Consider the following 15491-nt stretch of genomic DNA (forward strand, 5'->3'; position numbering starts at 1 on the left):
TGTTCACCATCTACACCTCTGACTTCCAGCACAACTCTGAGCTCTGCCACGTGCAGAAACACTGATGACACTGTGATCGTCGGCTGGGTCAGGAATGGACAAGAGGGGGAGGACAGGAGCCTGGTGGAGGACTTTGTGAGGTGGTCCAAGTCAAACCATCTGCAGCTGAACACCTCCAAGACCAAGGAGATGGTGGTGGACTTCCGAAGGATCAGGCCACACCTGCAACCTGTGTCCATCGAGGGGGTCAACGTGGAGGTGGTCAGGTCCTACAAATATCTGGGCCTGCAGCTGGACGACAAGCTGGACTGGACGGCAAATATGGCACTCTTCATAAGAAAGGGCAGAGTCGTCTGTACTTCCTGAGAAGGCTGGGGTCCTTCAAAATCTGCAAAAAACTACTGTTGATGTTCTACCAGTCTGTGGTGGCCAGCGCTCTCTTCTATGCTGTGGTGTGTTGGGGAGGAAGCAGCAAGAAGAGGGACGCTGGGCGGCTGGACAGACTGGTGAGGAGGGCTGGCTCTGTAGTGGGCACAGAGCTGGACCCCCTGGTGACAGTAGCAGAGAGAAGGACCCTTGATAAACTGTCATCCATCCTGGACAACGCCCACCACCCTCTGCCACCATCTATCTATCTATCTATCTATCTATCTATCAACTATACTCCAAATAGGTTGATATGACTGTTGATATTTTAATTGTCCACCGAATTACTTTTTATCCGTTTTCTTTTAAACCTGATGATTTATGAGTTAATTTTGCTGCCTTTGTGAAGCCCTTTGTAAAGTGGATTTTGATGCTCTATCAATTAATATTAATAAACATAAATATTTTTATATAAAATAAATATTATTATTGTATAAAATGTAAGAATATAAAATTATATTTTTGAAGAAATTCTATACATGTTTAAGTGCTTTATTTATTATTTATTTATTTTAACAGAAAATGAACACAAACAAAGCTCGTCATTGAGACTTTTACTGTGAAAAAGACCGGAAGTCAATATTTTGAAAAGCGGAAATCACGATGTTTACATTGCTAGCATTTTTGCTCGCTGCTAAGCTAACTGCTAGCTAACAGATAGCAGGTGGATGTTTTCCCGGTCAGGTTTGACTATAACTTGTAGTTTTTTAGGGTCATTCAGTGTTGTAACGTTAAAGCGTTTATCTGACGTCACCCCGGTGCTCGTGCCTCCTCGGCCCGGTGCTCCACGGTGCTCGTGCCTCCTCGGCCCGGTGCTCCACGGTGCTCGTGCCTCCTCGGCCCGGTGCTCCACGGTGCTCGTGCCTCCTCGGCCCGGTGCTTCCCCGTTAACGTTAAGAACTTTCTCCAGAAACAGACAAATGCCAAAGAAAGGAAAAGCGGTGAGTTACTAAGAGCTAAACTTTACATACGTTACTCTTTATATTTCTACTCTACTTCTAAATATTGTACTTTTTACTGCATTATATTTATTTTATAACTAGTCATTTAACTTTTGACATTTAATTCACATTTAAATAAATTAATATGGGCATGAAATAAATTCTGGCAAAAATAAATACATTGATTTTTATTTAGAAAGTATGTTTTATATTGATTTATTTCATGGACCTTTATTTTATAATGTCAAATTGATTTATTTCAGAAAATAAATAAATGTGGCAATATGCAATAAAAGTCCACATTTCTTGATGTTTTGATATAATCACATATTTGTTGGTGTTTATCCTCAAAATAAAGAAAGTTGATTTGATAAAAACACTTTATTAATAAAAATAATAAAAGTCCAAAGATTATTTTGTGGCATTTATTATTTTGAAACTTCTCGTTTTTAACTCTGATGTTTTATGAGATTTCATTTGTTTTGTTTTGCAAAAGTCCCTGTAAATATACAAAAATGTACAATTAAAAGAACCTGTTTTCTAGACACTAATATTTGAACCAAAGTAAAAAATGAAAAGTAATGAAGTTGTAAACATCTGTAGACAATATTAAACATGTTAGTTTGTGCAGTTTACTAGTTAATGTTTGCACGGAACTATTTGTACACAGCGTGTTTCCTGAGGGACACAAACAGCGCTGCACGTGGTCAGTGGTGTACTTCAGTACAATTTGAGATACTTTACTTGAGTATTTCCATCTTATGTTCATTATACTTCTACTCGACTACATTTATGTTATAAATTGAATTACTTTACAAATTCTAATTATTCATATAAACATTATTTTAGATTAAGCTACACAGCTGTTTATAAAGCAATTCAAACGAACCGCTCCATTATTAACATTTAATCTATCAATACTTTATATTATCTGCGTAATAATGACTTTATTATGGTAATACTTTTATAGTTTTGTGTTTACATTCCTCAGACTAACTAACCGTCTCACTGTGAAAGCAGGTGAAAGGACGTCCGTCTGCAGGCGCAGCAGCGCCGGCAGAAGCTTCATGTCCCGTGACTCGACACAAAAGTGGAGCTGTGACCATAACGGTGCACGCCAAGCCCGGCTCCAAACTCAGCGGCATCACAGGTCCATCCTCTTGTAATGGTTCACATGTACACGGTGCAGTCAGACTCTGCAGGGGCAGTGTGGGCCCCCGTGCTCTCTGGTGACCCGTTGTAACCTTGTAATATTACTGTTTCCACTTTATGTGAAGCACCTGCAGGTTCCTCTGTATTACAAAGTATCTGACGTCAGTTACACTTCGCTATTCTTCTCCCCGAGCCCGACCTGGAAGACAACTTTTCTTCTTCTCCTCTTGCAGAAGTTTCTGCGGAGGCGGTGGGAGTCGCCATCGCAGCGCCGCCGACAGACGGAGAAGCAAACGCTGAGCTCGTACGTTTCCTGGCTGAAGTTCTGGACCTGAAGAAGAGTCACATATCTCTCGACAAGGTTCATGAACACTCATCAACACTCACGTCCCCGTCAAGAGACGTGCTGTGAAAAGTGTGTTTTATGCACATATTCAACGTGTGCATGAACATTGTTTTGTCCGTAAACGCAGAAAATGTGTAACAATTCTTCAAACATCACAAAAACGTTTAAATGGAATTGCTGAAATAGTGGAAACAAGATGATCTGGTTCTGTGTGTGCAAATGAAATAATAAATGTATCTAACCTCTCAGGGATCCAGGTCCAGAGACAAACTCCTCAGAGTGGACTCCTCTCTCAGTCCAGAGGAGGTGCTGAGGAGGCTCCGACAGGCTGCAGGGAGGAGTGAAGAAGAGGAGGAGGCATAACTACCAAATGTTCATTCATATATTCAGCATTAACCCTTTGAATGTTTGTTTACATAATGTTGTTTTATGGAGAATAAAACACAAAATAAATGTTGTTTTCTGTGACTGACGGCTTTATATTTCGTGAGATGTGTGAATATTATCACCAGCAGCAGCTGTTTGTCCCAAACATGAGGAAATGTCTCAATCTGCAGGCAGAGCTGTGAACCAGCAGGTGGCGCTGTGGTGTCATCAGATCCTTTAAACTACGAACAACCACAAACACAACATCACTACACAGTACAAATATTATTTAGATATATATATAATATATTATATATATTATATATATATATATATATATATATATATAATATATATATAATATATCTATATATATATATAATATAATATATATATTAATCTATATATCTATAATATACTATATATCTATCTATATATAATATATACCTCTACTCTCTCTTAATCTTATCTCTCTATAATCTATATCCTATACTCTATATCTTCCTCATCCTATTCTCTCTCTCGATCTCTTCTCTATCTCTCTATCTATCTATACTTATATCTCTTCTCTCTCTCTTCTTCTCGCTTACTCTCCTCTATCTCTTCTCTTCTCTCTCTCTTCTCGATCTCTTCTCTTCTCTCTCAATCTCTTATTAATATTATATTATATACTATATTAATATTATTAATGAACATATTATTCAAAGGAAGAGCAGCTTGATTGTTTATAAATGAGTTTCACAGCTTTACTTTATAAACTGTCAGTTCATTTATCAACATCTCGGGGGGGGTTAGATGTGAAATGGTAACGTACCTGTGACCCGACAGAACGGTCCAGTTCAGGGCCGCGGGGCCGCTGCTACCTGCAGAACCCCCGGGGGGGCGCTGCTACCTGCAGAGACCCGGGGGGGGCGCAGCTACCTGCAGAACCCCGGGGGGCCGCAGCTCCCTGCAGAACCCCGGGGGGCCGCTGCTACCTGCAGAACCCCGGGGGGCCGCAGCTCCCTGCAGAACCCCGGGGGGGCGCTGTTACCTGCAGAACCCCGGGGGGGGCGCTGTTACCTGCAGAACCCCGGGGGGGCGCAGCTCCCTGCAGAACGCCATGTGATCCAGTGAGGATGCTGAACGCTGTTTATCTACAGAAGAGAGAAAGATTACATTTTTATTTTGCATTTGGAGAATGAAGTAAATTGTCAGTATTTGCATTTAGTAGCTCGTAGTTTGACTTATTCTCGAATCTGATTATTCCTTCTCATCCCCGGCACTTAACCTGAAAGTTGGACTTTATTCTCGAAATGCACATTAAAATCCTCCTCTGATTCCCTCCCCAAGTCATCAGCACGTGTAAAGTCTCATTAGCGTCCGTCATCAGCTGCAGAATCAGGATTGCCATGACTGAGTGGAGCCGTAACGAGCCGGATACTTGGATTAAAACTAAAAGCTTCAAAGAGATGGCGAGCTTGGCTGGATCAAAGCCCGACAGATAACGACTTCCTATCAAACATCACAGCTGAAGCTTCTCCTCAAACTGCTGACTTTCATTTTATGTTCCAAACAAAGTTTCTGTTTCGTGAGTTTATTTCCCCGTCACTTGGAACATTATATAAGGAGCAGCGTGGAGTTCGTCTTCCTGCTGCTCACTGACGTGGTTCTTAATGCTGCTTTGCTGAGCCTGGATCAGCAGCTTTACGTCCGTCAGGCAGCAGGATGTTCAGACGACATGTTAAGCTCCTACTGGACGACACTTTCAGGGATTCATAAACATAAATCCTCTTCAGCTCCATGTCGGCACTTTGTAAATATTTCACACCCACAAAAATGACAGTTTACACTTACAGGTTGAAATCTGTAAAATGACTAAAGTGATAAAAAAATAAGCAACACGAGCAAAGAACTAGAGACGACTAGCAGCTTCTTTGTAGTTGTTTTGTGTCTCTTTGTAGTCGTTTTGTGTCTCTTTGTAGTCGTTTTGTGTGTCTTTGTAGTTTTTTTGTGTCTCTTTGTAGTTGTTTTGTGTCTCTTTGTGTCTCTTTGTACTCGTTTTGTTTCTCTTTGTAGTCGTTTTGTGTCTCTTTATAGTTTCTTTGTGTCTCTTTGTAGTTGCTTTGTGTCTCTTTGTAGTTTTTTGTTTCGTTGTAGTCTTTGTGTGTCTCTTTGTAGTTGTTTTGTGTGTCTTTGTAGTTGTTTTGTCTCTTTGTAGTTGTTTTGTGTCTCTTTGTAGTTTTGTGTTTCGTTGTAGTCTTTTTGTGTCTCTTTGTAGTTTTGTGTCTCTTTGTAGTCTTTTTGTGTCTCTTTGTAGTTGTTTTGTGTGTCTTTGTAGTTGTTTTGTCTCTTTGTAGTTGTTTTGTGTCTTTGTAGTTGTTTTGTGTCTCTTTGTGTCACTTTGCAGTTGTTTTGTCTCTTTGCAGTTGTTTTGTCTCTTTGTAGTTGTTTTGTGTCTTTGTAGTTGTTTTGTGTCTCTTTGTAATTTTGTGTCTTCGTAGTTGTTTGGTGTCTCTTTGTAGTTGTTTTGTCTCTTTGTAGTTGTTTTGTGTCTCTTTGTGTCTCTTTGTAGTTGTTTTGTCTCTTTGTAGTTGTTTGGTCTTTGTAGTTGTTTTGTCTCTTTGTAGTTGTTTGGTCTCTTTGTAGTTGTTTTGTATCTCTTTGTAGTTGTTTTGTGTCTCTTTGTAGTCATTTTGTGTCTCTTTGTAGTTGTTTTGTCTCTTTGTAGTTGTTTTGTGTCTTTGTAGTTGTTTTGTGTCTCTTTGTGTCACTTTGCAGTTGTTTTGTCTCTTTGTAGTTGTTTTGTGTCTCTTTGTGTCTCTTTGTAATTGTTTTGTCTCTTTGTAGTTGTTTTGTGTCTTTGTAGTTGTTTTGTGTGTCTTTGTAGTTGTTTTGTGTCTTCGTAGTTGTTTGTTGTCTCTTTGTAGTTGTTTTGTCTCTTTGTAGTTGTTTTGTGTCTTTGTAGTTGTGTTGCATCTCTTTGTGGTTTTGAAATACTTCCCAAAAAGTGACCCTCCCTTCACACAGAGGCTCTGGTGCAGGTGCGTATTATATTATTAAGTCTTCTGACGGAAGGTTTCATCATCGGGCTTCACATCAGTTAGAAGCTCCAATTAAAAGATATCACAAGGTAATTATTCGTGCACACAGATGTGATCAGAGCACGTTCTGTGGGATGTTATTGGTTTGATCTGAGCTGGATTATTTTTTCCTTAAGGGGACTGCAGAGAAACTGAAATTATGCTCAGCTCTCAGTCCTCACGTCACTCTTCATTTTATCGCAGAAAGCTCCTGCAGCCTCTGTACGAGTGATTCATTCACACCACAAGATGTCAGAGAGATCGAGGTGGCAGCACTGAGGTCAACAGTGTTCACGTGTTCTACGTGTCTTAAAAACAGCGGTTGTTAACAAGTGTCTGAATGAGACAAAGCGTCATCATGCTAACATTAGCCACCGTTAGATTAGATCTTATTTTCCACATTAATCCAAAATCCAATGGAAAAATCCCATTGGTGTTTTTCTGGACTACAGAAATCATCATCATCATCATCATCACGGTTACAGTAGTGTGAAGGCAATATGCCTATGTATACGACTGGTCTTAACATAGATTTTTGGACAACAAAAGTCTAGTAGTTGTAGAGATAGTCCCTCCAGTGTTTGTCTAGTCCAGATTTAAAAGAGTCAGGGGACGGTGCTGTCACAACGTGGTTTGGTAGAGAGTTCCAGACGTTTATGATTCGGTTACTAAAGAACTGTCGTCTTATCTGTCTGTTCACTCTGGGTTTGATCAACTTCAGAGAGTGTCCTCGAGTCCTGTCACTGCTGTGTCTGGGGAGTAATGTATCCGTGTCCACCTTGTATTTGTTGTTCAGGAGTTGATACGTGACAATCATGTCTCCTCTGCGGCGTCTGTATTTTAGTGATGGCAAGCCTAGCAACTTCAATCTAAACGAGTAGTCCTTGTCTGCGAGGTCAGGTATCAGTCGTGTGGCTCTATGTTGGACCTGTTCCAAGGCGTTTATCTGGTACTGCTTGCTTGGATTCCAAACTGGTTCCGCATACTCCAAAATTGATCGGACAAGGCTCTTGTATCGCAATACGAGGGTTTTTCTTTCCAGATGCGTAAAAGATCGTCGAATTATCCCAAGGACTTTGTTAGCCTTCTGTGCAATATTGTCGACGTGTGCCTTGAAGTTGAGATTTTTGTCGATGATGACACCAAGGACTCGTTCTTCGTCCTTTTCGAGTAGGTTGACTATACATCCTCTGCGCTACGCTGCGTCGCCACAACGTCCTTTCCTTCATCCCTCCTCTCCCTCGCCCTTCACTTCCTATCTCCTCTTCAGTATCCACCATCAAAACAAAGCAAAAAAGTTTCCCAATATACAAATAGAAACTTTACATATGGCCCTCAGGGCAAAGCGGAGATTCATGGATTACTGAACGGGAACGGGAATGGGCACTGGCCCAGGGGCCCAAAGTGTCCGGGGACCCCCTGGCCATAATATACAAAAAGAGACACAAAGTGACTACAAAGAAACACAAAGTGACTACAGACAACATGTAATTTAAGTTTATATTGTGCTTTAGTGGTGCGTATTCCTATGACTGGGGCCTTTGGGGGCCCCGGCACAGGAACTTGCTTTACTTGATCCAGCTCGGGATGCATTTCTCTTTACTCTGATCCAATAAAGGACAAACTGCCCAAAGAAAGACTAAAGATTCAAACATGGCAGCTTATTTTTAAGCAACTCCACGTTAAAAAAAAGATGAAGTTGGTGCTCGACACGGAGGTAATAGAAGAAGAGTGAGTTGCTCAGCGCCCGAGGATCAAACCAGAAGAAAATGCTGAAGAAATGCTGAAAAGACGCAGGGCTGCTGCAGATCCTCTTCCTCTGCAGTGAACAGCTTTCATCCTCACTTTCACTACAAGTCAGCAATATTTATTTGCAGAGGACGGGGGGGGGGGTTAAGGGGACATTTCTGTCCATAAAGAGACAATCACAGACCAAATCTCAGCCTGGAGCAGAACAAGGAGACAGGTTTTAATCCTCACTTCTGTCTGCAGGTTTATTTATAGTGGATCTCCTCAAACAGCCAGCTCGCCTCTCGGAGCTGACATGACACGCTGCTTTAATGCTGAGACCATTTTCCTTGTGTACCATGTATTCTGTGCGTGCCCCGCAGCGGCTCCACGTCAGCGCTCTTTATTCTCACACTAATGCCTCGCTGACAACAGGAGGATTTAGATGCTGCAGCTCTGAGTCTGCAGGCCGGATGTTTACCGACGACAATCCGCTCAGTTTGTGGTCATAAATAAAAAGTCCGACATCATCAGAAAGTTAAAAAACTAAAATCAAGTTTCATCAAATCATCTGGTTTCCTGTTAAAGTCTCCGGAGAAGGAAAGCCAAAACAAAACTGATGGGACTTTTTTAAATGGTAATATTGTTACATAAATACACATTGAAATAAGACTATACTGACACAAAGAAACACAAAACAACCACAAAGAGACGCAAAACGACCACAAAGAGACTACAAACAACCACAAAGAGACTACAAATAACCACAAAGAGACACACAACAACCACAAAGAGACTACAAACAACCACAAAGAGACACACAACAACCACAAAGAGACACACAACAACCACAAAGAGACTACAAACAACCACAAAGAGATGCAAAACAACCACAAAGAGACGCAAACGACAACAAAGAGACACAAAACGACCACAAAGAGACACAAAACGACCACAAAGAGACACAAAACGACAACAAAGAGACACAAAACGACCACAAAGAGACACAAAACGACCACAAAGAGACACAAAATGACCACAAAGAGAAACACAACAACCACAAAGAGGAGACACAACAACCACAAAGAAACACAATACGACTACAAAGAGACACAAAGTGACTACAAAGAGACACAAAACAACTACAAAGAGACACAAAGTGACTACAAAGAGAAACACAACGACCACAAAGAGACACAAAACGACCACAAAGAGACACAAAACAACTACAAAGAGACACAAAGTGACTACAAAGAGAAACACAACGACCACAAAGAGACACAAAACGACCACAAAGAGACACAAAACGACTACAAAGAGACACAAAGTGACTACAAAGAGAAACAAAACGACACAAAGAGACACAACGACCTCAAAGAAACACAAAACGACCACAAAGAGACACAAAACGACTACAAAGAGACACAAAACGACTACAAAGAGACACAAAGTGACTACAAAGAGAAACACAACGACCACAAAACGACTACAAAGAGACACAAAACGACCACAAAGAGATGCAAAGTGACTACAAAGAGACACACAACGACCACAAAGAGAAACACAACGACCACACAGAGACACACAATCCGCCTGCTCCTGCATGAAATCATTTAGATGATGTCGTCTTGCAGAAACCTGAACAACAAACCGTGTTTGTTTACCGTCAGCAGGGTATTTTAAAACGCAGCTGCTCAGTGTGTCAGAAGGGTTTAAGTTGTGTTTACATGACGGTTGTGGACATTAATACCTTCATCTCTGCACACTCATATGAAATATAAATACAAGCCCTGCAGGAGAGAAATTATATTAAAGTGTATTATTCCTCCACTTCCTTAAAGTTAAATACCAAAAGGAAATTGGAAAAGGCTTCATCTCATGTGCACAGATTCATTCATTCAGTAGAGATACTGTGCAGGACGGAGGATAATTATCACTTCATCTCTTCATCCATAAGCAATCAGCTGGTTTCTGCAGAGGACCAATATCATCGTAAACAGGAAGATACAGAAACGTTCATAGTTAAACTCACGACCTCCATCTCCAGATTTATCATGTCACAATAATGTCATTTATGCTGTAAACATTCTTAACTATATTATTCAGGGGTGGAGGAAGTATTACATCCTTTACTGCAGTAAAAGTAATCATGTAGTTAAAAGTATAATATAAGAAAGTATAAAAGTGTCCCAGGCTGTGACTGTTGTTCTATTATATATGATGTAATTAAGTTATTATTACTCATGCATTAATGTAAAAGCAGGATTTTACTGTATTGTTGCTCATTTTGAACTATTCACTAATGATTCTTTTCATTTTGGATTAATCTGCTGAATATTTTCTACATTTCTACACGTTTGTAAAAATAGTGAAAAAAGTTAGAAATGCCGTCACAATTACCAATGTGCAGAATGTCTGAAATTATATTATTAAAAGAACATTCAAGGCCTAAGATGTTCATTAATACAGTAAAATGTTCAATTTTATGTTTTGTATTTTATGACGTCACGATTTTGGAGTGGTCGAATAATCCACTAATGTTTTTGTGTTTTTAATGTGTTGATGTTTAAAAAACGACCAAAATTTTATTTTTGAAATAAGAAAAATGTAAATTAGTTTTTTTTTTTATGACCCAAAATAACTTAATTTTCAAATATTAAACTCACTTTTCAAAGGACGTTGATGTGAGCCATTGATTGGCAAAGTTGATAACAATAATAATAATTAATAATTTTGACTTAAAAAATGACCTCACTTTTCAAAGGCGCCGTTGCTATTATTGTTATTGTTGTTATTATTATTATTATTATTATTATTATTATTATTATTATTAATAGCACAAAATTATTAATGGCCAAAGCACCTTAATTTAACTTGTGCCTTTTAATTTTATGCTGCTAAATGTGAGAGCATGACAATAAAGATAATTATTTTCTATTTTATTCTATGTCAACAAATAAACATTATTTGTATCATCACCATTTTTATTATTATTATTATTATTAATTAATAATAATAATAATAGTAATAATGTGATGATGATGATGATAAACATATTAATAATATAACTATTTCATTATTATTAATATGTTCATCATCACCATTATTATTATTATTATTATTATTATTAACATCATTATTAACATGTTTAATATTATTATTATTAATAATAATATAATTATGAATATTATTATTTCATTATTATTTCATTATTATTAATATGTTCATCATTATTATTATTATTATTATTAACATTATTGTTAATATGTTTATTATTATTAATAATAATATAATTATGAATATTATTATTTCATTATTATTAATATGTTCATCATCATCATTATCATATTATTATTATTATTATTGTTAATAATAATAGTAATAATGTGATGATGATGATGAACATATTAATAATATAACTATTTCATTATTATTAATATGTTCATCATCACCATTATTATTATTATTATTATTATATTATTATTAACATGTTTAATATTATTATTAATAATATTATAATTCTGAATATTATTATTGCATTATTGTTAATATGTTCATCATTATTATTATTAACATTATTATTAACATGTTTATTATTATTAATAATAATATAATAATTAATATTATTGCATTATTATTAATATGTTCATCATCATCATCATTATCATATTATTATTATTATTATTATTGTTATTATTATTATTATTATTATTGTTATTGTTATTATTATTGTTATTGTTATTATTATTGTTATTATTATTATTGTTATTGTTATTATTATTGTTGTTGTTGTTGTTATTATTATTATTAATAATATGAATAACATGTTGATCATTATTTAAATTCTACGTCACATTGTGACGTCATCCGGAGGCTGGAGGGGGCGGGGCCGTTCAAACAAACATCCCGCGCGCTGGCGTTGCAGCGCGTGACAAACACCTGGAGCAGAAAGTGAACGCACCTTGCGGGTCTCGCGGAACTTTGTTCTCTGTTGTTTTCAGCCGACATGTGGGCGCGAGCTGTGCTGTGCGCGGCGCTGCTGTCCGCGCTCTGCCCGGCGGGGAGGACGGAAGCCGAGCGGGACGAGCGAGACGTCCAGGACTACCGCTCCAACCCCAACAGGCTGGTCAGTTCCTCTGCGGAGGACTCTTTATGTAAAATATATTATTATATATATTATCTAAATGTATTCATGTGTCTTATCTATAGTATTCATCTCGCGACTCACGGTACTTAAGATACTGCAAATACATACTGTTCAGTCGCTGTTTATTATATATATATATATATATATATATATATATATATATATATATATATATATATATATATATTATCATTATTGTTCGTGTCTTTGTATTTTATTATCTTCCTTCATCTACCCACAGTACCAGAAGTTGTGATTAAATAGTATTATATATGTTTCATGCGTCTTTTTCTTAATTAGCTACTCACAGTATAAATACTACAAATAAATACTTAATAAATTACTATTTAATCACTACTCTATTTATGTTCCTATGTGTCTTTTTTTAAACTTTATTTAGCTGCTCAAGGTAATAAATACTACTTAAAATACTGTAAACAAATACTTCAATAAGTACATTTAATCACAACTTATTTTATTTTTGATGTCTTATTTTATTTGTATTTATTAAAAATAGTCCTCATTTTGCAGAATAATATATATATTATTATTATTTTATTTATTTATTTTAAGTATTTGATATACTTTGTGCATTTCCCTATTAAAAAATAATAATACATCATAATTGTGTGTGTGTTCTCAGCTTGGTGCACTGCATGAAGTGTTGGAGAAACTTCAGACAAAGAGGATTAATCCTTGGGAGAAGAAGTATGGACAGGTCCCCTCTGTGAGTCTTTCACACACACACACACACACACACACACACACACACACACACACACACACACACACACACACACACACACACACACACACACACTGATTATTAAAACCAAATATAGTAAACTCATAAATGACGTATTATTGTCGAATAAACTACCAGCAGTTTATAGAGTAAATAAATAAATAAGTTCCTTCTTCAGCAGCTGCAACATTAAAGTGATGAAAACATTAATGCATCAATAATTATAATGCAACAATATAATATATAACATTCTGCAGAATGAGGACTTTTACTTTAAGTATATTTTGATGCAAATACTTTTGTAATTTACTTGTAACAGAGTATTTCTACACTGTAGTATTATTACTTTAACTCAAGTCAAAGATCTATTTTTATTTATTACAATTCTAAAAAGTAACGATAATAAAACATTTAATTTATTTATTACAGACATTTAAAGACGTTTAAAGACGTTTTAAAGACATTTAAAGACGTTTAAAGACGTTTAAAGACATTTAAAGACGTTTAAAGACGTTTAAAGACGTTTAAAGACATTAAAGACGTTTAAAGACGTTTAAAGACATTTAAAGACGTTTTAAAGACATTAAAGACGTTTAAAGACATTTTAAAGACATTTAAAGACGTTTTAAAGACATTAAAGACGTTTTTAAAGACATTTAAAGACGTTTTAAAGACGTTTAAAGACTTTTAAAGACGTTTTAAAGACGTTTAAAGACATTTAAAGACGTTTAAAGACGTTTAAAGACGTTTTTTTAAAGACAATTAAAGACTTTTAAAGACATTTAAAGACGTTTAAAGACGTTTAAAGACGTTTAAAGACATTTTAAAGACGTTTAAAGGACGTTTAAAGACTTTTAAAGACGTTTTAAAGACGTTTAAAGACATTTAAAGACGTTAAAGACTTTAAAGACGTTTTAAAGACATTTAAAGACGTTTAAAGACTTTAAAGACGTTTAAAACTTTAAAGACGTTTTTTAAAGACATTAAAGACGTTTAAAGACGTTTAAAGACATTAAAGACGTTTAAAGACGTTTTTAAGACATTTAAAGACGTTTAAAGACTTAAAGACGTTTAAAGACTTTTAAAGACGTTTAAAGACTTTAAGACGTTTAAAGACGTTTAAAGACATTTAAAGACGTTTTAAAGACGTTTAAAGACTTTTAAGACGTTTAAAGACGTTTAAAGACATTTAAAGACGTTTTAAAGACATTAAAGACATTTAAAGACGTTTTAAAGACTTTAAAGACGTTTAAAGACGTTTAAAGACGTTTAAAGACTTTTAAAGACGTTAAAGACGTTTAAAGACATTAAAGACATTTAAAGACGTTTTAAAGACCTTTAAAGACGTTTAAAGACATTTAAGACGTTTAAAGACATTAAAGACGTTTTTCAAGACTTTAAAGACGTTTAAAGACATATTAAAACTTTAAAGACGTTTAAAGACATTTAAAGACGTTTAAAGACGTTTAAAGACATTTAAAGACGTTTAAAGACGTTTAAAGACGTTTAAAGACGTTTAAAGACTTTAAAGACGTTTAAAGACGTTTAAAGACGTTTAAAGACTTTAAAGACGTTTAAAGACGTTTAAAGACATTTAAAGACGTTTAAAGACGTTTAAAGACGTTTAAAGACGTTTAAAGACGTTTAAAGACATTTAAAGACATTTAAAGACGTTTAAAGACGTTTAAAGACATTTAAAGACATTTAAAGACGTTTAAAGACATTTAAAGACGTTTAAAGACGTTTAAAGACATTTAAAGACGTTTTAAAGACGTTTAAAGACGTTTTAAAGACGTTTAAAGACATTTAAAGACGTTTAAAGACATTTAAAGACGTTTAAAGACGTTTAAAGACGTTTAAAGACATTTAAAGACATTTAAAGACATTTAAAGACGTTTAAAGACATTTAAAGACGTTTAAAGACATTTAAAGACGTTTAAAGACATTAAAGACGTTTAAAGACATTTAAAGACGTTTAAAGACGTTTAAAGACTTTTAAAGACGTTTAAAGACGTTTAAAGACATTTAAAGACGTTTAAAGACTTTAAAGACGTTTAAAGACATTTAAAGACGTTTAAAGACATTTAAAGACGTTTAAAGACTTTAAAGACGTTTAAAGACATTAAAGACGTTTAAAGACATTTAAAGACGTTTAAAGAAGTTTAAAGACTTTTAAAGACGTTTAAAGACGTTTAAAGACATTTAAAGACGTTTAAAGACTTTAAAGACGTTTAAAGACATTAAAGACGTTTAAAGACATTTAAAGACGTTTAAAGACGTTTAAAGACATTTAAAGACGTTTAAAGACTTTAAAGACGTTTAAAGACATTTAAAGACGTTTAAAGACATTTAAAGACGTTTAAAGACTTTAAAGACGTTTAAAGACATTAAAGACGTTTAAAGACATTTAAAGACGTTTAAAGACGTTTAAAGACGTTTAAAGACGTTTAAAGACATTTAAAGACGTTTAAAGACGTTTAAAGACGTTTAAAGACTTTTAAAGACGTTTAAAGACGTTTAAAGACATTTAAAGACGTTTAAGACGTTTTAAAGACATTTAAAGACGTTTAAAGACGTT

The 15491-nt window shown here is 35.6% G+C and overlaps 1 protein-coding gene across 2 annotated transcripts; it reads left to right on the forward strand.

The window, feature by feature from the left end:
* The first annotated feature begins 1017 nt into the window (after nt 1-1017).
* Nucleotides 1018-3333, forward strand: c6h15orf40 (chromosome 6 C15orf40 homolog). Of its 2 annotated transcripts, none has more exons than XM_029433108.1 (4): nt 1018-1367; nt 2385-2517; nt 2753-2880; nt 3115-3333. In XM_029433108.1, the coding sequence occupies exons 1-4, from the start codon at nt 1095-1097 to the stop codon at nt 3226-3228; spliced, it is 648 nt and encodes a 215-aa protein (XP_029288968.1). In that variant the 5' UTR covers nt 1018-1094; the 3' UTR covers nt 3229-3333. The 2 variants fall into 2 exon arrangements, with proteins under 2 accessions (XP_029288968.1, XP_029288969.1); XM_029433109.1 differs by having other exon boundaries at nt 1020-1367; nt 2388-2517.
* Nucleotides 3334-15491: the final 12158 nt, after the last annotated feature.

The sequence above is a fragment of the Cottoperca gobio genome, chromosome 6 (assembly GCF_900634415.1).
Source record: "Cottoperca gobio chromosome 6, fCotGob3.1, whole genome shotgun sequence".
Taxonomy (NCBI): domain Eukaryota; kingdom Metazoa; phylum Chordata; class Actinopteri; order Perciformes; family Bovichtidae; genus Cottoperca; species Cottoperca gobio.